At 49.4% G+C, this 26,029-nt stretch overlaps 1 protein-coding gene across 1 annotated transcript in view; it reads right to left on the reverse strand.

Annotated features, from left to right (window-relative positions):
* The window catches only part of LOC110530466 (SPARC (osteonectin), cwcv and kazal like domains proteoglycan 2), a 78,557-nt gene that overhangs the window by 19,336 nt on the left and 33,192 nt on the right, over positions 1 to 26,029 (reverse strand). Inside the window, exon 2 of the mRNA XM_036986874.2 lies at positions 24,557 to 24,605. Coding sequence (XP_036842769.1) covers positions 24,557 to 24,605 — 49 coding nt within the window. The remainder of the gene's footprint in view (positions 1 to 24,556; positions 24,606 to 26,029) is intronic.

Here is a 26,029-nt window from a genome sequence, read left to right on the forward strand (position 1 = left end):
CCCTGGTATCATCTCGGGCAGAAGGTATGGAGTCTCGCAAACCTTCCCCCCGGTTTATCAGCCCTTTCCCCATCTCCAAGGTCATTAGTCCCTCTGCTGGTCGTCTTCTGTTGCCCCGTATATTTTGTATACACCCCACCTTTCATGTATTCCGTATCAAGCCTGTGTCTCACAGTTCCTTGTCTTCCATTTCCAGGCCCACCCCTTCTCCCCGCGTCGTCGATGGCCATCCGGCGTACACGATGAGACACCTCCTGAGGGTTCGACCATGGGGCAGGGGTTTCCAGTGCCTGGTTGACTGGGAGGGTTATGGCCCGGAGGAGAGGTGCTGGGTCCCCGCTAGAGACATCCTGGACCCAGCCCTCATCGCCTACTTCCATCGCTGGCACCCCAGTCAACTAGGTATGTGCCCAGGTAGAGAGAGAGGGGGAGGGGGAGTACTGTCACACCCTGATCTGTTTCACCTGTCTTTGTGCTTGTCTCCACCCTCCCCCCCCAGGTGTCGCCCATCTTTCCCATTATCCTGTGTACTTATACTTGTGTTTTCTGTTTGTCTATTGACAGTTTGTCTTGCTTACCAGCGTTGTCCTGTCAGCTCCTGTCTTTTCCTAGCTTCTCTTTTTCTCGCCCTCCTGGTTTTTGAACCTTGCCTGTCCTGACCCTGAACCCGCCTGCCTGACCACTCTGCCTGCCGTCCTGTACCTTTGCCCCTATATGGATTTCCGACCTCTGCCTGACCTGACCCTGAGCCTGCCGTCCTGTACCTTTGCCTCTGTTGCTGTAATAAACATTGTTACTTTGACATGGTCTGCATCTGGGTCTTACCTTATCCTGATAGACTTATGAAGTGTGTACAGCCTGCGCAAAAAAACAAAGCAGAGCTCATACCTTTAAATACCTTTCAAGCTCATACCTTTCAAGATGGAATTCCACTCTGGAAATGGTAACGCGTGTCCACAGTAACCAACAACCACAGAGATGCTCTGGCACAACAGAAAACTAACATCACCATGCCAACCAGTAACCGAAAGGTTTCAGGATCAAATCCCTGAGCTGACAACGTAAAAATCTGTCATTCTGCCCAGAGCAAGGCAGTTAACCCACTGTACCCCGGGCACTGAAGACGTGAATGTCGATTAAGGCAGCCCCCCGCACCGCTCTGATTGAGAGGGGTTGGGTTAAATGCGGAAGACACATTTCAGTTGAAGGCATTCAGTCGTACAACTAACTAGGTATCACCCTTTCACCAACCACAGCTGAACTGCAGAAGCTGCAGGCATTACTAGAGCCCTGCAGGTCATCTTCTCTATCTCACTATGAGTGTTATGATAAGATTGTGTGTGTGAGAGAGAGCGAGTGAGTGAGTGTGTTTGTGTATATAACAGGTCTCTCACAATTGACTGAAGTGATTTTGAATGATCTTTCATTGCAGGTGCTTGACTGAACTTCTGGGAGGAGAGTACATTTCCTGCTCAGTTGTGTCGTCTGATTTGTGCCATCTCCTTCGGGTCATGGAGAGCTCCGATGATGACACTGTCTACATGATAAGATTCAAGCTAACATTCACAACAGACCTGGAGAAACGCAAGGAAAACACCAAGCTCACATGGCTGAAGATCGCCACAGCACTCGACCCAGGGTTTAAGGACCTGAAGTGCCTTCCCAGACCTGAGAGGGGTGAGGTGTGGGCTTTGGTCAGCAACTTGCTGAAGGAAGAGAGGCCTGCACAGCAACTTGATAAAGCAAAGAGTCAGAGCCAGCAAAGAAGAAAGACTGACTTCCCAGTTGCAATACTTGCGTTTAGCCACTGTCACCGATTCCTTCCAAACAACTCATTGTTGAATTTGCGATTTCCAAATTGTTGCATAATGTTTATGTCCAATGGCCGATGAACACCGATACGTTTTATCTATATTTTCTCTTCATTATTTCTCTTCGTATGACAAGGATTAAAAAGGATTTGCCAGTAGACTTGATTCATGAATCATGATGATGACTGCTAGCTAAGATTGTGAAAGTAAGATGTTGACATGATCAGTCCAATCAAAGCTACTGTACATATAATGTGATTTGACGTCATTTCTGTGGCCAATGACCTTGAGCCTTCTGGAAGGGCACTTCTAATCTAAGTCTATGGCCGTACACAGGAGGGCCCACATTCTGGATGTCTCCCTTACTAAAGGCGGGTGACGTAGTGTCCCATGAGTGACAGAATACTGAGCCAATCACGGTGCAATGTTCATATTTTCTGCTGGCCTGCCCCAAAACCACAGAAAGCACTGAGCTAAGTTGAAACACCTGCATTTTTGAGCTGCCTGTTTGTACACGGCTTTATTAACTCAATTATATATTTTTCTTACATTGTTTGCAAACTGATATGTGACCCGTATTAATGCCAAAATAACATGGAAAACAGGCAAGCCCCCCCCAAAATGTTTTACTGAGGAGTGGCTTCCATCTGGCCACACTACCATAAAGGCCTGATTGGTGGAGTACTGCATAGAGTGTTGACCTTCTGGAAGGTTCTCCCATCTCCAAAGAGGAACTCTGGAGCTCTGTCAAAGTGACCATCGGGTTCTTGGTCACCTCCCTGACCAAGGCCCTTCTCCCCCGATTGCTCAGTTTGACTGGGCAGCCAGCTCTAGGAAGAGTCTTGGTGGTTCCTAACTTTTTCAATTTAAGAATAATGGAGGCCACTGTGTTCTTGGGGACTTTCAATGCTGCAGAAATGTTTTGGTACCCTTCCGCAGATCTGTGCCTGGACACAATCCTGTCTCAGAGCTCTACGGACAATTCCTTCGACCTCATGGCTTGGCATTTGCTCTGACGTGCAATGTCAACTGTGGGACTTTATATAGACAGGTGTGTGCCTTTCCAAATCATGTCCAATCAATTGAATTTACCACAGGTGGACTCCAATTAAGTTGTAGAAACATCAAGAATGATCAATGGCAACAGGATGCACCTGAGCTCAATTTCGAGTCTCATAGCAAAGGGTCTGAATACTTACGTAAATAAGGTATTTATGTTTTTTATTTTGAATACATTTGCAAAAATGTCTAAAATCCTGTTTTCACTTTGTAATTATGGGGTATTGTGTGTAGATTGTTGAGTAAAAAAATGATTTCATCCATTTTAGAATAAGGCTGTAACGTAACAAAAATGTACTGTACATAAACTACTCATCATACAAAAGACATTTGCAAGACTAGCCAGATCCTCTAATTACCTGGCTCCATCTGCACCTTTTTTTAAGAAACAAAATATCTTATGTATTTACCACTTCAATGCACGCCAATTATGCACATCCCATCTACAAATACCTCACAGACAGTTTACCTAAACTCTTCAATGGATTGTTCCAGGTTCATTCTGAAATCCATTTATGTACCACAAGACACTGCGATAACCTTCACCATCCCTACTGCAGCACCTCATAGCCACACCTCATAATTCTCTATCAGATAGAGGTACCATACTCTGGAATTTTTATCTTCGCATTGTCAAAACCTCATCATCCCTCAATAACTTCAAGCGAAGACTTGGGGTCAGCCTGATGAACCAAACTACTTTTTTTGTACATAGATTTGTGTAGTTTTCATATCAGCCCTTTTAGTCTTCCAACCTCACCTGCACACTGTTTTACCAGTTTATATCTGCACTGTTTTGTCTTTCACTTCTTTTCTTCAGTGTGAATAAATAAAACCTCAAACCTAAACTTTCCACGTATAGCCTTTCACATGCACATCACTATTCAGTCGTTAGCCAGACAATAAGCATTCAAATGTCAGATTGTGGTAGTGTGCAGTTCTACAAAACTACCTTGTTTGGTGAACAATGTCTGATGTTTGAGTATTTAGCCAAACAATAAGCATAAGATGTTGGTAGTCCAAACTGTTGACTGTGAGTCTTACCTGTGTGTATGAGGTGTGTTAGGCCCAGGTGTGAAGGCCCAGGTGTGAAGGCCCAGGCAGCCTTGTAAATAATAAATGTGCTCGTCATTGAAATGCCAGGTTAAATAAAAGGAGCATGTTATGGAGGTTAAAGTGTGTGGTAAGAAATACAGAAAGAAACTAACAATGATAATGAACATTTAAAAGCAACTTTATTAACCCTCAACTCAAAATATAGCCACAATATTAAATGCAAATGGCAAGTAAAAAGTCTATAAAAAGTATTAGTGTACAACTTTGGCAGTAGAAATACACTCCACTACTGAAGATCTTTAAACACAATTTCTAGTGCATCTCTTGCAGAATGAATAGCCTTTCTGGAACAATCTCTTGCAGGCAGTATTAGGTCAACCTAACCTTTTGTAAGATGGCTTCCAACATTCTCCATCAATATCCTTGTTGTTTAGGCTTATTAATACACACCATTAAATGGATAGTAAAATGTGGTTAAAAAAGGTTTCTCTGTTGATACACTACATGACCAAAAGTATGTGGACACCTGCTAGTCCAACAAAATGATGGGCATTAATATGCAGTTCTGCCCAAACCATTACAGTGTGGGAATTGTTAAAGATTTGGTCATGTGTCAAATGTTTGCAGACGGGAGAAGTATGGTATTGAATCTGTGAATGGAAAATATTGCAACTGCCCTGTTAGGGCGAAAGAGGTCGAGATGTCAAGGATCAGGGCTGTACAGCAGATCTCCTATGTGGAGGAGATGAAGAGAGTCGAAGGGGCAAGAGGCCACAGTGTTGAAAAAGACATGGCGATGGGTGCATTACAACCAGTTACTAATGTTTAAAGTCAATCAAGTGTTCTGCATACAATAACTGTGAAGGTGAATTATGTAGTATTTATAGTCACAGTGATTGATTATACAGAAGTTTAAGAAGTTGGACATCATATCTACAGCCGAGAAGTTTTTGGGGCAACAAGACTTCATGGCAGAAGCAGTGCAAGGACTACTGTTGCTAGGAAATGTCCTTCTGACCTGATTAGAATTGTTTTTTTGTTTTTTTTCCACATTTAGGTTTTTCGCCCCAGCACTACACAGTTGATTGAAATGATCAACGCTTGATGAAGAGTTAGTTATTACCACTGCTGGCTTGCTTCTGAAGCTAAGCAGGGTTGGTCCTGGTCAGTCCTTGGATGGGAGACCAGATGCTGCTGGAAGTGGTGTTGGAGGGCCAGTAGGAGGCACTCTTTCCACTGGTCTAAAAAATATCCCAATGCCCCAGGGCAGTGATTGGGGACACTGCCCTGTGTAGGGTGCCGTCTCTCGGATGGGACATTAAACAGGTGTCCTGACTCTGAGGTCATTAAAGATCCCATGGCACTTATTGTAAGAGTAGGGGTGTTAACCTCGGTGTCCTGGCTAAATTCCCAATCTGGCCCTCAAACCATCACGGTCACCTAATAATCCCCAGTTTACAATTGGCTCATTCATCCCCCTCCTCTCCCCTGTAACTATTCCCCAGGTCGTTGCTGCAAATGAGAACGTGTTCTCAGTCAACTTACCTGGTAAAATAATGGATAAATAAATAAATAAAATAAATAAATTTGAATCAGCTGTGCAGTGCTCGTTGACATTATTATTCATTCTCAATCTCAATAATTCTCCTGACAGAATCTCTGTTCTCTGTTCTCATTCTATTTCAAAGCAGCTCTTAAGGCACTACTGGAACAGATATTGTGATGCACAGACACATGTTGTATTCACATGTATAGTCCTCTTATATGGTATCTAGGTCTGCGGTGACAGGTATCATCTCATGTTATGGCAGTGTAGGATGAAGAAGACTAAATCAGTAATACAGAGATCATCAGCGGATTATCATAGCGAACCCACAGATATCAGGTTTGAAAATCAAATCCAAAAACAATCCACCCCCATCGCATGCACACACACGACAGCGCCAAAAAAAAAAAAAAAGAGTCATGGTAATGATCCAGCCTGATCATCACCCTTTCATCAACTGGTCTTTCTCCATTTGTCAGCTACACACTCTGCTTCTGGCATTGATTGTGTATCTCTCTGTCCCTCAAACCTCCCTCGTATTATTTTTCTCTCTCTGCCTCTCCTCTCTCTCTCTCTCTGTCTCTCCCTCTCTGTCTCTCCCTCTCTGTCTCTCCCTCTCTGTCTCTCCCTCTCTGTCTCTCCCTCTCTGTCTCTCCCTCTCTGTCTCTCCCTCTCCTCTCTCTCAGTCCCTCTCTCTCAGTCCCTCTCTCTGCCTCTCCTCTCTCTGCCTCTCCTCTCTCTGCCTCTCTCTCTCTCTCCCTCTCCTCTCTCTCAGTCCCTCTCTCTGCCTCTCCTCTCTCTGCCTCTCCTCTCTGTCTCTCACTCTCCTCTCTCTCAGTCCCTCTCTCTGTCTCTCCCTCTCCGTCTCTCCCTTGCTCTCTTTCCCGCTGTTCCTCTCTCCTCCAGGCTGGTTTGATGCTTCGACCCACAGCTAATTCACACTAATGCATCAGCAGAATCAGAACAGAGCAGGCTGCCTGCCAACTTGGCCCTTAGAGAGAGAAGGAAAAAAGAAACAGATCTATTTGTCTGACTAGTGCCTTTGCCCTACAGTCGACTGCATAACCATCTGTTGACTTCTTTAGAGGATTTAACCTCAGCTAAAGAAATAAGAAGAGAAAGGAAATAAATGCAAATAGAAAATACACAATCCAGGTTCATAGAAAACATTGTAAATAAATGTTGTTGTTATAGCAGCAGCCACAACACTTGTGCTGAAAGGCTTGGAGTTGTGTTGTGTGTTGTATAATAGCATAAGGTGGTTAGCCCAGTGTTAACAGGCTCCCATGGATTAAAGAATTGCCTGCACCACAATGATGATGTCTCCATAGCAACAGGCTCTATGAGCTGCGGGTCTAACTGTTACACTTTTCACATAGGCTTTGCGGTATGTTGTGTGAATATTTGGGGGGATTTTTTTTAATATGTTCTCCTTTCAAACAGCCAAAGTTTTACCACATTCTTGTTGGCATTCGTCTTTTATAATCCCAGTCTGTATTAGATGCCTGCCTGTGGGGAAAACAACTTGTGGTTACCTAGGTCACCCCATTACCTCACAGCAAAAACTTGACCCTTTTTAAACTCAATTGTCTTGTTGTCTGCTTCTACTAAACAAGTTAAATGTCTTACTTGTGATTAAATGTTTTCCACACACATAGTTGTGGCATACTTGGAAACCGGGTCCCCACATTTCCCACACCAAATAGCCTGAAGCCACAGGGCACTTCATGCAGGCTCTATTTCCCTACTTGAGAGCATTGCGATCCATATGTTGGGATTTTTGACCTGGTTACATATACAGTACCAGTCAAAAGTTTGGACACACCTACTCATTCAAGGGGTTTTCTTTAATTTTTACTATTTTCTACAATGTAGAATAGTGAAGATGTCAAAATTATGAAATAACACATATTGAACCATGTAGTAACCAAAAAAAAGTGTTAAACAAATCAAAACACATTTTAGATTTTAGATTCCTCAAATTAGCCACCCTTGACCTTGATGACAGTTTGCACAATCTTGGCATTCTCAACCAGCTAGGTCAGTTGGAGGAGATAAAAGTACAGGCTTTGATATAAAGAAAAATTGGCAAAATGTTGACGGTATGCTAAAGTTTGTGGAAAAACGTCTTGGTTTGAAAGGTGTATGTGATTTGTAGCTGTCTTTATCCGTCTCCCTCCGCCTCTACTGTCTTTATCCGTCTCCCTCCGCCTCCACTGTCTTTATCCGTCTCCCTCCGCCTCCACTGTCTTTATCCGTCTCCCTCCGCCTCCACTGTCTTTATCCGTCTCCCTCCGCCTCCACTGTCTTTATCCGTCTCCCTCCGCCTCCACTGTCTCTATCCGTCTCCCTCCGCCTCCACTGTCTTTATCCGTCTCCCTCCGCCTCCACTGTCTTTATCCGTCTCCCTCCGAATCCACTGTCTTTATCCGTCTCCCTCCGCCTCTACTGTCTTTATCCGTCTCCCTCCGCCTCCACTGTCTTTATCCGTCTCCCTCCGAATCCACTGTCTTTATCCGTCTCCCTCCGCCTCCACTGTCTTTATCCGTCTCCCTCCGCCTCCACTGTCTTATTCCGTCTCCCTCCGAATCCACTGTCTTTATCCGTCTCCCTCCGAATCCACTGTCTTTATCCGTCTCCCTCCGAATCCACTGTCTTTATCCGTCTCCCTCCGAATCCACTGTCTTTATCCGTCTCCCTCCGCCTCCACTGTCTTTATCCGTCTCCCTCCGCCTCCACTGTCTTATTCCGTCTCCCTCCGAATCCACTGTCTTATTCCGTCTCCCTCCGCCTCCACTGTCTTTATCCGTCTCCCTCCGCCTCCACTGTCTTATTCCGTCTCCCTCCGCCTCCACTGTCTTATTCCGTCTCCCTCCGCCTCCACTGTCTTATTCCGTCTCCCTCCGCCTCCACTGTCTTATTCCGTCTCCCTCCGCCTCCACTGTCTTATTCCGTCTCCCTCCGCCTCCACTGTCTTATTCCGTCTCCCTCCGCCTCCACTGTCTTATTCCGTCTCCTTCCGCCTCCACTGTCTTATTCCGTCTCCCTCCGCCTCCACTGTCTTATTCCGTCTCCCTCCGCCTCCACTGTCTTATTCCGTCTCCCTCCGCCTCCACTGTCTTATTCCGTCTCCCTCCGCCTCTACTGTCTTATTCCGTCTCCCTCCGCCTCTACTGTCTTATTCCGTCTCCCTCCGCCTCTACTGTCTTATTCCGTCTCCCTCCGCCTCTACTGTCTTATTCCGTCTCCCTCCGCCTCTACTGTCTTATTCCGTCTCCCTCCGCCTCTACTGTCTTATTCCGTCTCCCTCCGCCTCCACTGTCTTATTCCGTCTCCCTCCGCCTCCACTGTCTTATTCCGACTCCCTCCGCCTCTACTGTCTTTATCCGTCTCCCTCCGCCTCTACTGTCTATCCGTCTCCCTCCGCCTCCACTGTCTATCCGTCTCCCTCCGCCTCCACTGTCTATCCGTCTCCCTCCGCCTCTACTGTCTTTATCCGTCTCCCTCCGCCTCTACTGTCTATCCGTCTCCCTCCGCCTCCACTGTCTATCCGTCTCCCTCCGCCTCTACTGTCTTATTCCGTCTCCCTCCGCCTCTACTGTCTTATTCCGTCTCCCTCCGCCTCCACTGTCTTATTCCGTCTCCCTCCGCCTCCACTGTCTTATTCCGTCTCCCTCCGCCTCTACTGTCTTATTCCGTCTCCCTCCGCCTCTACTGTCTTATTCCGTCTCCCTCCGCCTCTACTGTCTTATTCCGTCTCCCTCCGCCTCTACTGTCTATCCGTCTCCCTCCGCCTCTACTGTCTTATTCCGTCTCCCTCCGCCTCTACTGTCTTATTCCGTCTCCCTCCGCCTCCACTGTCTTATTCCGTCTCTCTCCGCCTCTACTGTCTATCCGTCTCCCTCCGCCTCTACTGTCTTATTCCGTCTCCCTCCGCCTCCACTGTCTTATTCCGTCTCCCTCCGCCTCTACTGTCTTATTCCGTCTCTCTCCGCCTCTACTGTCTTATTCCGTCTCTCTCCGCCTCTACTGTCTTATTCCGTCTCCCTCCGCCTCCACTGTCTATCCGTCTCCCTCCGCCTCCACTGTCTTTATCCGTCTCCCTCCGCCTCTACTGTCTATCCGTCTCCCTCCGCCTCTACTGTCTTATTCCGTCTCCCTCCGCCTCTACTGTCTTATTCCGTCTCCCTCCGCCTCTACTGTCTATCCGTCTCCCGCCGCCTCTACTGTCTTATTCCGTCTCTCTCCGCCTCTACTGTCTTATTCCGTCTCCCTCCGCCTCCACTGTCTTATTCCGTCTCCCTCCGCCTCTACTGTCTTTATCCGTCTCCCTCCGCCTCCACTGTCTTTATCCGTCTCCCTCCGCCTCTACTGTCTATCCGTCTCCCTCCGCCTCTACTGTCTTATTCTGTCTCCCTCCGACTCCACTGTCTTATTCCGTCTCCCTCCGCCTCCACTGTCTTATTCCGTCTCCCTCCGCCTCTACTGTCTTATTCCGTCTCCCTCCGCCTCTACTGTCTATCCGTCTCCCTCCGCCTCTACTGTCTATCCGTCTCCCTCCGCCTCTACTGTCTATCCGTCTCCCTCCGCCTCCACTGTCTTATTCCGTCTCCCTCCGCCTCTACTGTCTTATTCCGTCTCCCTCCGCCTCCACTGTCTTATTCCGTCTCCCTCCGCCTCCACTGTCTTATTCCGTCTCTCTCCGCCTCTACTGTCCTATTCCGTCTCCCTCCGCCTCCACTGTCTATCCGTCTCCCTCCGCCTCCACTGTCTTTATCCGTCTCCCTCCGCCTCTACTGTCTATCCGTCTCCCTCCGCCTCTACTGTCTTATTCCGTCTCCCTCCGCCTCCACTGTCTTATTCCGTCTCCCTCCGCCTCCACTGTCTTATTCCGTCTCCCTCCGCCTCTACTGTCTATCCGTCTCCCTCCGCCTCTACTGTCTATCCGTCTCCCTCCGCCTCTACTGTCTTATTCCGTCTCCCGCCGCCTCTACTGTCTAATTGCGTCTCCCTCCGCCTCTACTGTCTATCCGTCTCCCTCCGCCTCTACTGTCTTATTCCGTCTCCCTCCGCCTCTACTGTCTTATTCCGTCTCCCTCCGCCTCCACTGTCTTATTCCGTCTCCCTCCGCCTCCACTGTGTTATTCCGTCTCCCTAAGCCTCTACTGTCTTTATCCGTCTCCCTCCGCCTCTACTGTCTATCCGTCTCCCTCCGCCTCTACTGTCTTATTCCGTCTCCCTCCGCCTCCACTGTCTTATTCCGTCTCCCTCCGCCTCTACTGTCTTATTCCGTCTCCCTCCGCCTCTACTGTCTATCCGTCTCCCTCCGCCTCTACTGTCTATCTGTCTCCCTCCGCCTCTACTGTCTTATTCCGTCTCCCTCCGCCTCTACTGTCTTATTCCGTCTCCCTCCGCCTCTACTGTCTATCCGTCTCCCTCCGCCTCTACTGTCTATCCGTCTCCCTCCGCCTCTACTGTCTTATTCCGTCTCCCTCCGCCTCTACTGTCTTATTCCGTCTCCCTCCGCCTCTACTGTCTATCCGTCTCCCTCCGCCTCTACTGTCTTTATCCGTCTCCCTCCGCCTCTACTGTCTTTATCCGTCTCCCTCCGCCTCCACTGTCTTTATCCGTCTCCCTCCGCCTCCACTGTCTTTATCCGTCTCCCTCCGCCTCCACTGTCTTTATCCGTCTCCCTCCGCCTCCACTGTCTTTATCCGTCTCCCTCCGCCTCCACTGTCTTTATCCGTCTCCCTCCGCCTCCACTGTCTTTATCCGTCTCCCTCCGAATCCACTGTCTTTATCCGTCTCCCTCCGAATCCACTGTCTTTATCCGTCTCCCTCCGCCTCCACTGTCTTTATCCGTCTCCCTCCGAATCCACTGTCTTTATCCGTCTCCCTCCGCCTCTACTGTCTTTATCCGTCTCCCTCCGCCTCCACTGTCTTTATCCGTCTCCCTCCGCCTCCACTGTCTTATTCCGTCTCCCTCCGCCTCCACTGTCTTATTCCGTCTCCCTCCGCCTCCACTGTCTTATTCCGTCTCCCTCCGCCTCCACTGTCTTATTCCGTCTCCCTCCGCCTCCACTGTCTTATTCCGTCTCCCTCCGCCTCCACTGTCTTATTCCGTCTCCCTCCGCCTCCACCGTTTTATTCCGTCTCCCTCCGCCTCCACCGTCTTATTCCGTCTCCCTCCGCCTCCACCGTCTTATTCCGTCTCCCTCCGCCTCCACCGTCTTATTCCGTCTCCCTCCGCCTCCACTGTCTATCCGTCTCCCTCCGCCTCTACTGTCTATCCGTCTCCCTCCGCCTCTACTGTCTATCCGTCTCCCTCCGCCTCTACTGTCTTATTCCGTCTCCCTCCGCCTCTACTGTCTTATTCCGTCTCCCTCCGCCTCTACTGTCTTTATCCGTCTCCCTCCGCCTCCACTGTCTTTATCCGTCTCCCTCCGAATCCACTGTCTTTATCCGTCTCCCTCCGAATCCACTGTCTTTAACCGTCTCCCTCCGCCTCTACTGTCTTTATCCGTCTCCCTCCGAATCCACTGTCTTTATCCGTCTCCCTCCGCCTCCACTGTCTTTATCCGTCTCCCTCCGCCTCCACTGTCTTTATCCGTCTCCCTCCGCCTCCACTGTCTTTATCCGTCTCCCTCCGCCTCCACTGTCTTTATCCGTCTCCCTCCGCCTCTACTGTCTTTATCCGTCTCCCTCCGCCTCCACTGTCTTTATCCGTCTCCCTCCGAATCCACTGTCTTTATCCGTCTCCCTCCGAATCCAATGTCTTTATCCGTCTCCCTCCGCCTCCACTGTCTTATTCCGTCTCCCTCCGCCTCCACTGTCTTATTCCGTCTCCCTCCGCCTCCACTGTCTTATTCCGTCTCCCTCCGCCTCCACTGTCTTATTCCGTCTCCCTCCGCCTCCACTGTCTTATTCCGTCTCCCTCCGCCTCCACTGTCTTATTCCGTCTCCCTCCGCCTCCACTGTCTTATTCCGTCTCCCTCCGCCTCCAATGTCTTATTCCGTCTCTCTCCGCCTCCAATGTCTTATTCCGTCTCCCTCCGCCTCTACTGTCTTATTCCGTCTCCCTCCGCCTCCACTGTCTTATTCCGTCTCCCTCCGCCTCCACTGTCTTATTCCGTCTCCCTCCGCCTCCACTGTCTTATTCCGTCTCCCTCCGCCTCCACTGTCTTATTCCGTCTCCCTCCGCCTCCACTGTCTTATTCCGTCTCCCTCCGCCTCCACTGTCTTATTCCGTCTCCCTCCGCCTCCACTGTCTTATTCCGTCTCCCTCCGCCTCTACTGTCTTATTCCGTCTCCCTCCGCCTCCACTGTCTTATTCCGTCTCCCTCCGCCTCCACTGTCTTATTCCGTCTCCCTCCGCCTCCACTGTCTTATTCCGTCTCCCTACGCCTCCACTGTCTTATTCCGTCTCCCTCCGCCTCCACTGTCTATCCGTCTCCCTCCGCCTCCACTGTCTTATTCCGTCTCCCTCCGCCTCCACTGTCTTATTCCGTCTCCCTCCGCCTCTACTGTCTATCCGTCTCCCTCCGCCTCTACTGTCTATCCGTCTCCCTCCGCCTCTACTGTCTTATTCCGTCTCTCTCCGCCTCTACTGTCTATCCGTCTCCCTCCGCCTCTACTGTCTATCCGTCTCCCTCCGCCTCCACTGTCTTATTCCGTCTCCCTCCGCCTCCACTGTCTTATTCAGTCTCCCTCCGCCTCCACTGTCTTATTCCGTCTCCCTCCGCCTCCACTGTCTTATTCCGTCTCTCTCCGCCTCTACTGTCCTATTCCGTCTCCCTCCGCCTCCACTGTCTATCCGTCTCCCTCCGCCTCCACTGTCTTTATCCGTCTCCCTCCGCCTCTACTGTCTATCCGTCTCCCTCCGCCTCTACTGTCTTATTCCGTCTCCCTCCGCCTCCACTGTCTTATTCCGTCTCCCTCCGCCTCCACTGTCTTATTCCGTCTCCCTCCGCCTCTACTGTCTATCCGTCTCCCTCCGCCTCTACTGTCTAATTGCGTCTCCCGCCGCCTCTACTGTCTAATTGCGTCTCCCTCCGCCTCTACTGTCTATCCGTCTCCCTCCGCCTCTACTGTCTTATTCCGTCTCTCTCCGCCTCTACTGTCTTATTCCGTCTCCCTCCGCCTCCACTGTCTATCCGTCTCCCTAAGCCTCTACTGTCTTTATCCGTCTCCCTCCGCCTCTACTGTCTATCCGTCTCCCTCCGCCTCTACTGTCTTATTCCGTCTCCCTCCGCCTCCACTGTCTTATTCCGTCTCCCTCCGCCTCTACTGTCTTATTCCGTCTCCCTCCGCCTCTACTGTCTATCCGTCTCCCTCCGCCTCTACTGTCTATCCGTCTCCCTCCGCCTCTACTGTCTTATTCCGTCTCCCTCCGCCTCTACTGTCTTATTCCGTCTCCCTCCGCCTCTACTGTCGATCCGTCTCCCTCCGCCTCTACTGTCTTTATCCGTCTCCCTCCGCCTCCACTGTCTTTATCCGTCTCCCTCCGCCTCCACTGTCTTTATCCGTCTCCCTCCGCCTCCACTGTCTTTATCCGTCTCCCTCCGCCTCCACTGTCTTTATCCGTCTCCCTCCGAATCCACTGTCTTTATCCGTCTCCCTCCGAATCCACTGTCTTTATCCGTCTCCCTCCGCCTCTACTGTCTTTATCCGTCTCCCTCCGCCTCCACTGTCTTTATCCGTCTCCCTCCGAATCCACTGTCTTTATCCGTATCCCTCCGAATCCAATGTCTTTATCCGTCTCCCTCCGCCTCCACTGTCTTATTCCGTCTCCCTCCGCCTCCACTGTCTTATTCCGTCTCCCTCCGCCTCCACTGTCTTATTCCGTCTCCCTCCGCCTCCACTGTCTTATTCCGTCTCCCTCCGCCTCCACTGTCTTATTCCGTCTCCCTCCGCCTCCACTGTCTTATTCCGTCTCCCTCCGCCTCCACTGTCTTATTCCGTCTCCCTCCGCCTCCACTGTCTTATTCCGTCTCCCTCCGCCTCCACTGTCTTATTCCGTCTCCCTCCGCCTCTACTGTCTTATTCCGTCTCCCTCCGCCTCCACTGTCTTATTCCGTCTCCCTCCGCCTCCACTGTCTTATTCCGTCTCCCTCCGCCTCCACTGTCTTATTCCGTCTCCCTACGCCTCCACTGTCTTATTCCGTCTCCCTCCGCCTCCACTGTCTTATTCCGTCTCCCTCCGCCTCTACTGTCTTATTCCGTCTCCCTCCGCCTCCACTGTCTTATTCCGTCTCCCTCCGCCTCCACTGTCTTATTCCGTCTCCCTCCGCCTCCACTGTCTTATTCCGTCTCCCTACGCCTCCACTGTCTTATTCCGTCTCCCTCCGCCTCCACTGTCTATCCGTCTCCCTCCGCCTCCACTGTCTTATTCCGTCTCCCTCCGCCTCCACTGTCTTATTCCGTCTCCCTCCGCCTCTACTGTCTATCCGTCTCCCTCCGCCTCTACTGTCTATCCGTCTCCCTCCGCCTCTACTGTCTTATTCCGTCTCTCTCCGCCTCTACTGTCTATCCGTCTCCCTCCGCCTCTACTGTCTATCCGTCTCCCTCCGCCTCCACTGTCTTATTCCGTCTCCCTCCGCCTCCACTGTCTTATTCAGTCTCCCTCCGCCTCCACTGTCTTATTCCGTCTCCCTCCGCCTCCACTGTCTTATTCCGTCTCTCTCCGCCTCTACTGTCCTATTCCGTCTCCCTCCGCCTCCACTGTCTATCCGTCTCCCTCCGCCTCCACTGTCTTTATCCGTCTCCCTCCGCCTCTACTGTCTATCCGTCTCCCTCCGCCTCTACTGTCTTATTCCGTCTCCCTCCGCCTCCACTGTCTTATTCCGTCTCCCTCCGCCTCCACTGTCTTATTCCGTCTCCCTCCGCCTCTACTGTCTATCCGTCTCCCTCCGCCTCTACTGTCTAATTGCGTCTCCCGCCGCCTCTACTGTCTAATTGCGTCTCCCTCCGCCTCTACTGTCTATCCGTCTCCCTCCGCCTCTACTGTCTTATTCCGTCTCTCTCCGCCTCTACTGTCTTATTCCGTCTCCCTCCGCCTCCACTGTCTATCCGTCTCCCTAAGCCTCTACTGTCTTTATCCGTCTCCCTCCGCCTCTACTGTCTATCCGTCTCCCTCCGCCTCTACTGTCTTATTCCGTCTCCCTCCGCCTCCACTGTCTTATTCCGTCTCCCTCCGCCTCTACTGTCTTATTCCGTCTCCCTCCGCCTCTACTGTCTATCCGTCTCCCTCCGCCTCTACTGTCTATCCGTCTCCCTCCGCCTCTACTGTCTTATTCCGTCTCCCTCCGCCTCTACTGTCTTATTCCGTCTCCCTCCGCCTCTACTGTCGATCCGTCTCCCTCCGCCTCTACTGTCTTTATCCGTCTCCCTCCGCCTCCACTGTCTTTATCCGTCTCCCTCCGCCTCCACTGTCTTTATCCGTCTCCCTCCGCCTCCACTGTCTTTATCCGTCTCCCTCCGCCTCCACTGTCTTTATCCGTCTCCCTCCGAATCCACTGTCTTTATCCGTCTCCCTCCGAATCCACTGTCTTTATCCGTCTCCCTCCGCCTCTACTGTCTTTATCCGTCTCCCTCCGCCTCCACTGTCTTTATCCGTCTCCCTCCGAATCCACTGTCTTTATCCGTATCCCTCCGAATCCAATGTCTTTATCCGTCTCCCTCCGCCTCCACTGTCTTATTCCGTCTCCCTCCGCCTCCACTGTCTTATTCCGTCTCCCTCCGCCTCCACTGTCTTATTCCGTCTCCCTCCGCCTCCACTGTCTTATTCCGTCTCCCTCCGCCTCCACTGTCTTATTCCGTCTCCCTCCGCCTCCACTGTCTTATTCCGTCTCCCTCCGCCTCCACTGTCTTATTCCGTCTCCCTCCGCCTCTACTGTCTTATTCCGTCTCCCTCCGCCTCTACTGTCTTATTCCGTCTCCCTCCGCCTCCACTGTCTTATTCCGTCTCCCTCCGCCTCCACTGTCTTATTCCGTCTCCCTCCGCCTCCACTGTCTTATTCCGTCTCCCTACGCCTCTACTGTCTTATTCCGTCTCCCTCCGCCTCCACTGTCTTATTCCGTCTCCCTCCGCCTCTACTGTCTTATTCCGTCTCCCTCCGCCTCCACTGTCTTATTCCGTCTCCCTCCGCCTCTGTCTTATTCCGTCTCCCTTTGCCTCCACTGTCTTATTCCGTCTCCCTCCGCCTCTACTGTCTTTATCCGTCTCACTCCGCCTCCACTGTCTTATTCCGTCTCCCTACGCCTCTACTGTCTTTATCCGTCTCCCTACGCCTCTACTCTCTTATTCAGTCTCCCTACGCCTCTGTCTGTCTCCCTCCGCCTCCACTGTCTTATTCCGTCTCCCTCCGCCTCCACTGTCTTATTCCGTCTCCCTACGCCTCTACTGTCTTATTCCGTCTCCCTCCGCCTCCACTGTCTTATTCCGTCTCCCTCCGCCTCTACTGTCTTATTCCGTCTCCCTCCGCCTCCACTGTCTTATTCCGTCTCCCTCCGCCTCTACTGTCTTATTCCGTCTCCCTTTGCCTCCACTGTCTTATTCCGTCTCCCTCCGCCTCTACTGTCTTATTCCGTCTCCCTCCGCCTCTACTGTCTATCCGTCTCCCTCCGCCTCCACTGTCTTTATCCGTCTCCCTCCGAATCCACTGTCTTTATCCGTCTCCCTCCGAATCCACTGTCTTTATCCGTCTCCCTCCGCCTCCACTGTCTTTATCCGTCTCCCTCCGCCTCCACTGTCTTTATCCGTCTCCCTCCGAATCCACTGTCTTTATCCGTCTCCCTCCGAATCCACTGTCTTTATCCGTCTCCCTCCGAATCCACTGTCTTTATCCGTCTCCCTCCGAATCCACTGTCTTTATCCGTCTCCCTCCGCCTCTACTGTCTTTATCCGTCTCCCTCCGCCTCCACTGTCTTTATCCGTCTCCCTCCGCCTCCACTGTCTTATTCCGTCTCCCTCCGCCTCCACTGTCTTATTCCGTCTCCCTCCGCCTCCACTGTCTTATTCCGTCTCCCTCCGCCTCCACTGTCTTATTCCGTCTCCCTCCGCCTCCACTGTCTTATTCCGTCTCCCTCCGCCTCCACTGTCTTATTCCGTCTCCCTCCGCCTCCACTGTCTTATTCCGTCTCCCTCCGCCTCCACTGTCTTATTCCGTCTCCCTCCGCCTCCACTGTCTTATTCCGTCTCCCTCCGCCTCCACTGTCTTATTCCGTCTCCCTCCGCCTCCACTGTCTTATTCCGTCTCCCTCCGCCTCCATTGTCTTATTCCGTCTCCCTCCGCCTCCACCGTTTTATTCCGTCTCCCTCCGCCTCCACCGTCTTATTCCGTCTCCCTCCGCCTCCACCGTCTTATTCCGTCTCCCTCCGCCTCCACCGTCTTATTCCGTCTCCCTCCGCCTCTACTGTCTATCCGTCTCCCTCCGCCTCTACTGTCTATCCGTCTCCCTCCGCCTCTACTGTCTATCCGTCTCCCTCCGCCTCTACTGTCTTATTCCGTCTCCCTCCGCCTCTACTGTCTTATTCCGTCTCCCTCCGCCTCTACTGTCTTTATCCGTCTCCCTCCGCCTCCACTGTCTTTATCCGTCTCCCTCCGCCTCCACTGTCTTTATCCGTCTCCCTCCGCCTCCACTGTCTTTATCCGTCTCCCTCCGCCTCCACTGTCTTTACCCGTCTCCCTCCGCCTCCACTGTCTTTATCCGTCTCCCTCCGCCTCCACTGTCTTTATCCGTCTCCCTCCGAATCCACTGTCTTTATCCGTCTCCCTCCGCCTCTACTGTCTTTATCCGTCTCCCTCCGCCTCCACTGTCTTTATCCGTCTCCCTCCGCCTCCACTGTCTTTATCCGTCTCCCTCCGAATCCAATGTCTTATTCCGTCTCCCTCCGCCTCTACTGTCTTATTCCGTCTCCCTCCGCCTCCACTGTCTTATTCCGTCTCCCTTTGCCTCCACTGTCTTATTCCGTCTCCCTCCGCCTCTACTGTCTTTATCCGTCTCACTCCGCCTCCACTGTCTTATTCCGTCTCCCTACGCCTCTACTGTCTTTATCCGTCTCCCTACGCCTCTACTCTCTTATTCAGTCTCCCTACGCCTCTGTCTGTCTCCCTCCGCCTCCACTGTCTTATTCAGTCTCCCTACGCCTCAACTGTCTTATTCAGTCTCCCTACGCCTCTGTCTTTATATCTCCCTCCACCTCTACTCTGTCTTTTATCTATGTCTCTCTTCTCTTCTCTCTTCAGTCTCCCACTCTTCATCCCCCTTCTCTCTATGCATCTTCCTCACATCATCTCTCACCACTTCCTTCATCTCTCTCTCCTTCTCTATCCTTGTTATGTCATAAGAGTGTGCTGCTATTAACTCTCCTTATTAGGCACTGCATGCGGTAATCCAGCCTAATCCAGATTATCACCAGGCTAATCCCTGGAGATTGGGACTGGAGAACGGTGAGCTCAACTCAGTCATCATCATCTCTCATCCTCTGTTTACAAACTCTCTGCTACTAATGTCATCAGAGCTATCGCATATTGCTTTTTCCAGGACATAGATAGGCTATACCTCAACTAGCCTGTACCTCTGCACACTGACTCAGTACCGGTGCCCCTTGTGCTCGTTATTGTTAGTCTTATTGTGTTACGTTTTATTATTACTTTTTATTTTAGCCTACTTGGTAAATATTTTCTTCTTCTTGAGCTGCATTGTTGGTTAAGGGCTTGTAAGTAAGCATTTCACGGTAAAGTCTACACTTGTTGTATTCGGCGCATGTGGCAAATAAAGTTTGATTTGATTATATGGAGATGTGACTCAGACATACACTGAGTGTACAAAATATTAGGACCACCTTCCTAATATTGAGTCTACGTCCTGAAAAGAGCAGGTATTCCTAATGTTTTGTTTACTCAGTGCATTTAGTAATCATGTAGTTTATGAACACACACAGATGAGTGTGTATGCATGCACATACACAGACCCACACACGCACTTTGTGGCTGTGCTAGCTAGTGACCACTCTGCAGAGCTGCCTCCAGGGCAAGCAATAACATCCATTTCAGACAGAAGAAAATATAAGGCAATGTTCGTATGACCCCCTTTCAAAAAGCCCCTTATTTTCCACTTCTTTGCAGGTATACCCCTTTTATACATTTCAGTGGGTAACTGGCCAATTGGGAGGGGTGGAGGTATTGTTAAACCATGGGGGCTGTTTGCAATTTAAATTAGGGAGGGGTTAAACAATGGAAGTGTTAAGGAATCATGACTCTGTCTTTAGCTGGCTTTTTTTTCTGTGTATTTTAACCCCTACCCCTTTCAGATATATTAGAAAGCTGGTATAAAACCCAGGCATGGGAAATTAGTGGAATTTTGGTCTGTGTATGAATGGGGTATTAAAGCCAACCTGCTCCGCCTGGCTCTACAGTGATCACACTGACACACACACACACACACACACACACAAATCTATCCATCTCTTTCTTTATACCCATCTCCATATATCCCTCTCTCTCTTTCACCATTTATCTCACTCTCTCTGTATCTCTTCCCCTCTCTCAACCTGATGATAAGCTGTAGACCACACTATCTACCTAGAGAGTTTTCATCTGTATTTTTCATAGCTGTCTACATACCACCACAGACCAATGCTGGCACTAAGACCACGCTCATTGAGCTGTATTCCGCCATAAGCAAACAAAGAGGCCCGGGAATTTAATGAATGGAAAACTTAAATTAGTTTTACCAAATCTCTATCAACATGTTAAATGTGCAACCAGAGGGAAAAAAATTCTAGATCACCTGTACTCCACACACAGAGACACGTACAAAGCTCTCCCTCGCCCTCAATTTGGTAAATCCGACCACAATTCTATCCTCCTGATTCCTACTTACAAGCAAAAATTAAAGCAGGAAGCACCAGTGACTCGGTCTATAAAAACAATGGTCAGGGGAAGCAGATGCTAAACTACAGGACTGTTTTGCTATTACAGACTGGAACATGTCCCGGGATTCTTCCGATGACATTGAGGAATACACCACATCAGTCACTGGTTTTATCAATAAGTGCATTGAGGACGTCGTCCCCACAGTGACTGTACGTACATACCCCAACCAGAAGCCATGGATTGCAAGCAACATTCGCACTGAGCTAAAGGGTAGAGCTGCCGCTTTCAAGGTGCGGGACTCTAACCCGGAAGTTTACAAGAAATTCTGCTATGCCCTGCGACGAACCATCGAACAGGCAAAGCGTCAATACAGAGATAAAATTGAATCAAACTACACCGTCTCCGACGCTCGTCAGATGTGGCAGGGCTTGCAAACTATTACAGATTACAAAGGGAAGCACAGCCGCGAGCTGCCCAGTGACACGAGCCTACCAGACGAACTAAATCACTTCTACGCTCGCTTCGAGGCAAGCAACACTGAGGCATGCATGAGAGCATCAGCTGTTCCGGACAACTGTGTGATCACGCTCTCCGTAGCCGACGTGAGTAAGACCTTTAAACAGGTCAACATTCACAAGGCTGCGGGGCCAGATGGATTACTAGGACCGGTGCTCCGGGCATGTGCTGACCAACTGGCAAATGTCTTCACTGACATTTTCAACATGTCCCTGATTGAGTCTGTAATACCAACATGCTTCAAGCAGACCACCATAGTCCCTGTGCCCAAGAACACAAAGGCAACCTGCCTAAATGACTACAGACCCGTAGCACTCACGTCCGTAGTCATGAAGTGCTTTGAAAGGCTGGTCATGGCTCACATCAACACCATTATCCCAGAAACCCAAGACCCACTCCAATTTGCATACCGCCCAAACAGATCCACAGATGATGCAATCTCTATTGCACTCTACACTTTCCCACCTGGACAAAAGGAACACATATGTGAGAATGCTATTCATTGACTACAGCTCAGCGTTCAACACCGGTGTACCCTCAAAGCTCATCACTAAGCTAAGGAACCTGGGACTAAACACCTCCCTCTGCAACTGGATCCTGGACTTCCTGATGGGCCGCCCCCAGGTGGTGAGGGTAAGTAGCAACACATCTGCCACGCTGGTCCTCAACACTGGAGCTCCCCAGGGGTGCGTACTCAGTCCCCTCCTGTACTCCCTGTTCACCCACGACTGCATGGCCAGGCACGACTCCAACACCATCATTAAGTTTGCTGACGATACAACTGTGACCTGATCACCGACAACGACGAGACAGCCTATAGGGAGGAGGTCAGAGACCTGGCCGGCTGGTGCCAGAATAACAACCTATCCCTCAACGTAACCAAGACTAAGGAGATGATTGTGTACTACAGGAAAAGGAGCACCGAGCACGTCCCCATTCTCATCGACGGGGCTGTAGTGGAGCAGGTTGAAAGCTTCAAATTCCTTGGTGTCCACATCACCAACAATCTAGAATGGTCCAAACATACCAAGACAGTCATGAAGAAGGCACGACAAAGCATATTCCGCCTCAGGAAACTAAACATTTTTGGCATGGGTCCCGAGATGCTCAAAAGGTTCTACAGCTGCAACATCGAGAGCATCCTGACCGGTTGCATCACTGCCTGGTACGGCAATTGCTCAGCCTCAGCCGCAAGGCACTTCAGAGGGTAGTGCGTACAGCCCAGTACATCACTGGGGCAAAGCTGCCTGCCATCCAGGACCTCTACACCAGGCGGTGTCAAAGGAAGGCCCTGAAAATTGTCAAAGACCCCAGCCACCCCAGTCATAGACTGTTCTCTCTACTACCGCATGGCAAGCGGTACCGGAGTGCCAAGTCTAGGACAAAAAGGCTTCTCAACAGTTTTTACCCACAAGCCATTAGACTCCTGAACAGGTAACCAAATGGTTACCCGGACTATTTGCATTGTGTGCCCCCCCAAACCCATATTTTACGCTGCTGCTACTCTATTTTTATCTTTAACTAGTCACTTTAACTATACATTCATGTACATGCTATCTCAATTGGCCCGACCAACCAGTGCTCCCGCACATCGGCTAACCGGGCTATCTGCATTGTGTCCCACCACCCACCACCCGCCAACCCCTCTTTTATGCTACTGCTACTCTCTGTTCATCATATACAGTGGGGCAAAAAAAGTATTTAGTCAGCCACCAACTGTGCAAGTTCTCCCACTTAAAAAGATGAGAGAGGCCTGTAATTTTCATCATAGGTACACTTCAACTATGACAGACAAAATGAGAAAAGAAATCCAGAAAATCACACTGTAGGATTTTTAATGAATTTATTTGCAATTATGGTGGAAAATAACAGTAGCAAGGCTGACTAACCAAATATATACGAAGGAGGGGAAAAAAAGATATATACACGGACATGACAAGACAAAGATGTCTGAACTGCTACGCAATCTTGGAATGTGTCGGAGCGCCTTTAAACAGGTCAACATTCACAAGGCCGCAGGGCCAGAAGGATTACCAGAATGTGTACTGCGAGCATGCACTAACCAACTGGCAAGGGTCTTCACTGACATTTTCAACCTCTTCCTGTCCAAGTCTGTAATACCAACATGTTTTAAGCAGACCATCATAGTCCCTGTGCGAAAGGCTGGTCATGGCTCACATCAACAACATTATCCAGAAACCCTAGACCCGCTTCTATTTACATACCGCCCAAACAGATCCACAGATGATGAAATCTCTATTGCACTCCACACTGCCCTTTTCCACCTGGACAAAAGGAACACCTATGTGAGAATGCTATTCATTGACTACAGCTCAGCGTTCAACACCATAGTGCACTCAAAGCTCATCAATAAGGTAAGGACCCTGTGACTAAACACCTCCCTCTGCAACTGGATCCTGGACTTCCTGATGGGCCGCCCCCAGGTGATAAGGATAGGTAACAACACGTCTGCCACGCTGATCCTCAACACTGGGGCCCCCCAGAGGAGTGCGAGAGAAAGAGAGATCAGTTCTATTAAAGTTGAGAGCTCCAACAATTCCTACAGCATTGTTTGATATTTCAATTATTGACAATATTATAAAATACAATGTCACAAAATGGACTCCAGCAAGAAAACACAATAGTAGAAAGTATAATCTCTCCCTTCCCCTCATCCCCTCTCTCTCCCCTCTCCCCCTCTCTCCAGACCTCTACAAGAAGTCATAATTACCCGCTAATTAAGCTCGGGGAGATATAGCAGTACTAATGGACTCAGCCATTCTATTCCCACCACTTTATTTGAGCTGCAAAGCAAGACACAATGGTCATGGACACAACTTCAAGCTTGTGTCCCAAATGGCACTATTTTTCAAATACAGTTTACTATAAAGGTAGTGCAACATTATAGGGAATAGGGTTCCATTTGGGATGCAACCTGGAGGTCATGACTCCATCGGCCTGTGGCTCAATTAAAGACAGAGAATAGGAGATCAGAGAAGAGAAGACAGGCTAGGCTACTCAATGTTGATTGGTAGTTGGTCGACAGCAGAGCTCAGAACCTCCTCAGGGAGAAAGATACAGTCAGACGGCTGCTGTTACAGCGAGCTAACATCTCTAACATCACTTGACGTTTTCACTGAGGTCACGTGTGTACAGCATCTGACCTTAGAATACAAATTGGATTGTAAACAAACATGTATCTTGCCTTGTCTAATACACCAGTGTAGTGTGTGATACCTCAGTTGTGAACCTTTTGGTTACCTTTTTATGTGACCTGGGCTGAAGCACATCTGGGTGCACTCTCATTCTAATGGACATTGTCGTGTCTGATAAACCCAGTGATCGTCAACCCCTAATTCCTGGCCTGGCAATGATCCCTGCGATGTGACCGACCTGTCGCTCAGATGGATGGCTAGCTAGCTATATACTGATTTAGTCAGCTTTCAAGAGCTCGGTTTTTGTTTCCTATGAGAATGTTTTATCGATCAACTAACCACTTGATGAAATTGAGGTAAATATAATGGATAACATGATCACTCTCAGGTTATTTCTCAAAAGTGGTGGTGCTGAATCTTTCTAAGTAAAGTTGATTGTTTTCCTGCTGTAGCAAACTGTCTCTAATTAAGATCCTACACCAGTACAATAGATGTATAATATACAGTATGTTAAAGAACTGAGGGGGGGCTTACTTTCATTAGAGCCTCCCTGATTCTCATCCCAGGTCCTCACATAGTCATCCTGCAGAGACAGAGAGATCCAGGTTAACCCACAGCAAAAGAAGCATCATGATTAACTGAGTGAGTGAGTCACTGGTTACGTCCAAAATAGCACCCTATTGCCTATATAGTGCACTACTTTTAACCACAGCCCTATGGACCCTGGTCAAAAGAAGTGCACCATAAAGGGAATAGGGTGGCATTTGGGCCGCAGCCACTGTGTGCCCAGATGAGTCTGCATGGGGATCTAACAAACAGCATGGCTTACTATAGTACTGCACCAGAAATATCTTGCAATTTGTGTGTTCCAAATGGCACCCTATTCCCTATACAGTGCACTACTTACTCTATATGCTCTGGTCAAAAGTAGTGCACTATATAGGGACTGAAGCTCCGTTTGTGGAACATACGACCGGTCTTTCAATTGTATTTGTTACTTTTTATTCTTAATTAATACATTAATCGTTCTCATTAAAATTGACAAGTTGAGAGAGAGAGAGAGAAGAGAAAGAAGAGAGAGATATATGAAAGTGAGAGAGAGGGAGAGAGATGTACAGTATATATAAGAGAGAGAGGTTAGGGTGGGTGGGTAGAGAGAGTGTACATGGCAATAAAGAGAGAAACAGAGACAATGAAAGTGAGTTACAAGCATTCAAAAAAGACATCAACGAAAAAGGGATGGGTAGAATATAGATGAAGAAATAAACTGACCTCTACTTCCTGGTAGAACGAGAGGCAGAGGAGAAGAAGAAGAGGGATAGTTAAAGGATGTAACATCAGATATACTGAGGTGTATTCATCAACATTTATCACCATGTTCAATATACAGCGTCTCTTGATTCATGGTCTCCACAGAGACACAATGAATAGCAAAGAGCTTTAGCTAGCAGTGAATTAACATATAATTGATTATGCAATAACAACAAAAAACACAATATAAGACTGTTTTATGCTCATACATGGAATGCACAGCAGAAAAAAAGTAAAGGTCATATTTCCCCAGTACCAACAGAGGTAAAAGTCATATTTCCCCAGTACCAATAGAGGTAAAGGGCACATTTCCCCAGTACCAACAGAGGTAAAAGTAATATTTCCCCAGTACCAATAGAGGTAAAGGGCACATTTCCCCAGTACCAATAGAGGTAAAGGGCACATTTCCCCAGTACCAATAGAGGTAAAGGGCACATTTCCCCAGTACCAATAGAGGTAAAGGTCATATTTCCCCAGTACCAATAGAGGTAAAGGTCATATTTCCCCAGTACCAATAGAGGTAAAAGTCATATTTCCCCAGTACCAATAGAGGTAAAGGGCACATTTCCCCAGTACCAATAGAGGTAAAGGGCACATTTCCCCAGTACCAATAGAGGTAAAGGGCACATTTCCCCAGTACCAATAGAGGTAAAGGGCACATTTCCCCAGTACCAATAGAGGTAAAGGTCATATTTC

This window comes from Oncorhynchus mykiss, chromosome 1 (genome assembly GCF_057628025.1).
Source record: "Oncorhynchus mykiss isolate SJ-2025 chromosome 1, ASM5762802v1, whole genome shotgun sequence".
NCBI classification, from domain to species: domain Eukaryota; kingdom Metazoa; phylum Chordata; class Actinopteri; order Salmoniformes; family Salmonidae; genus Oncorhynchus; species Oncorhynchus mykiss.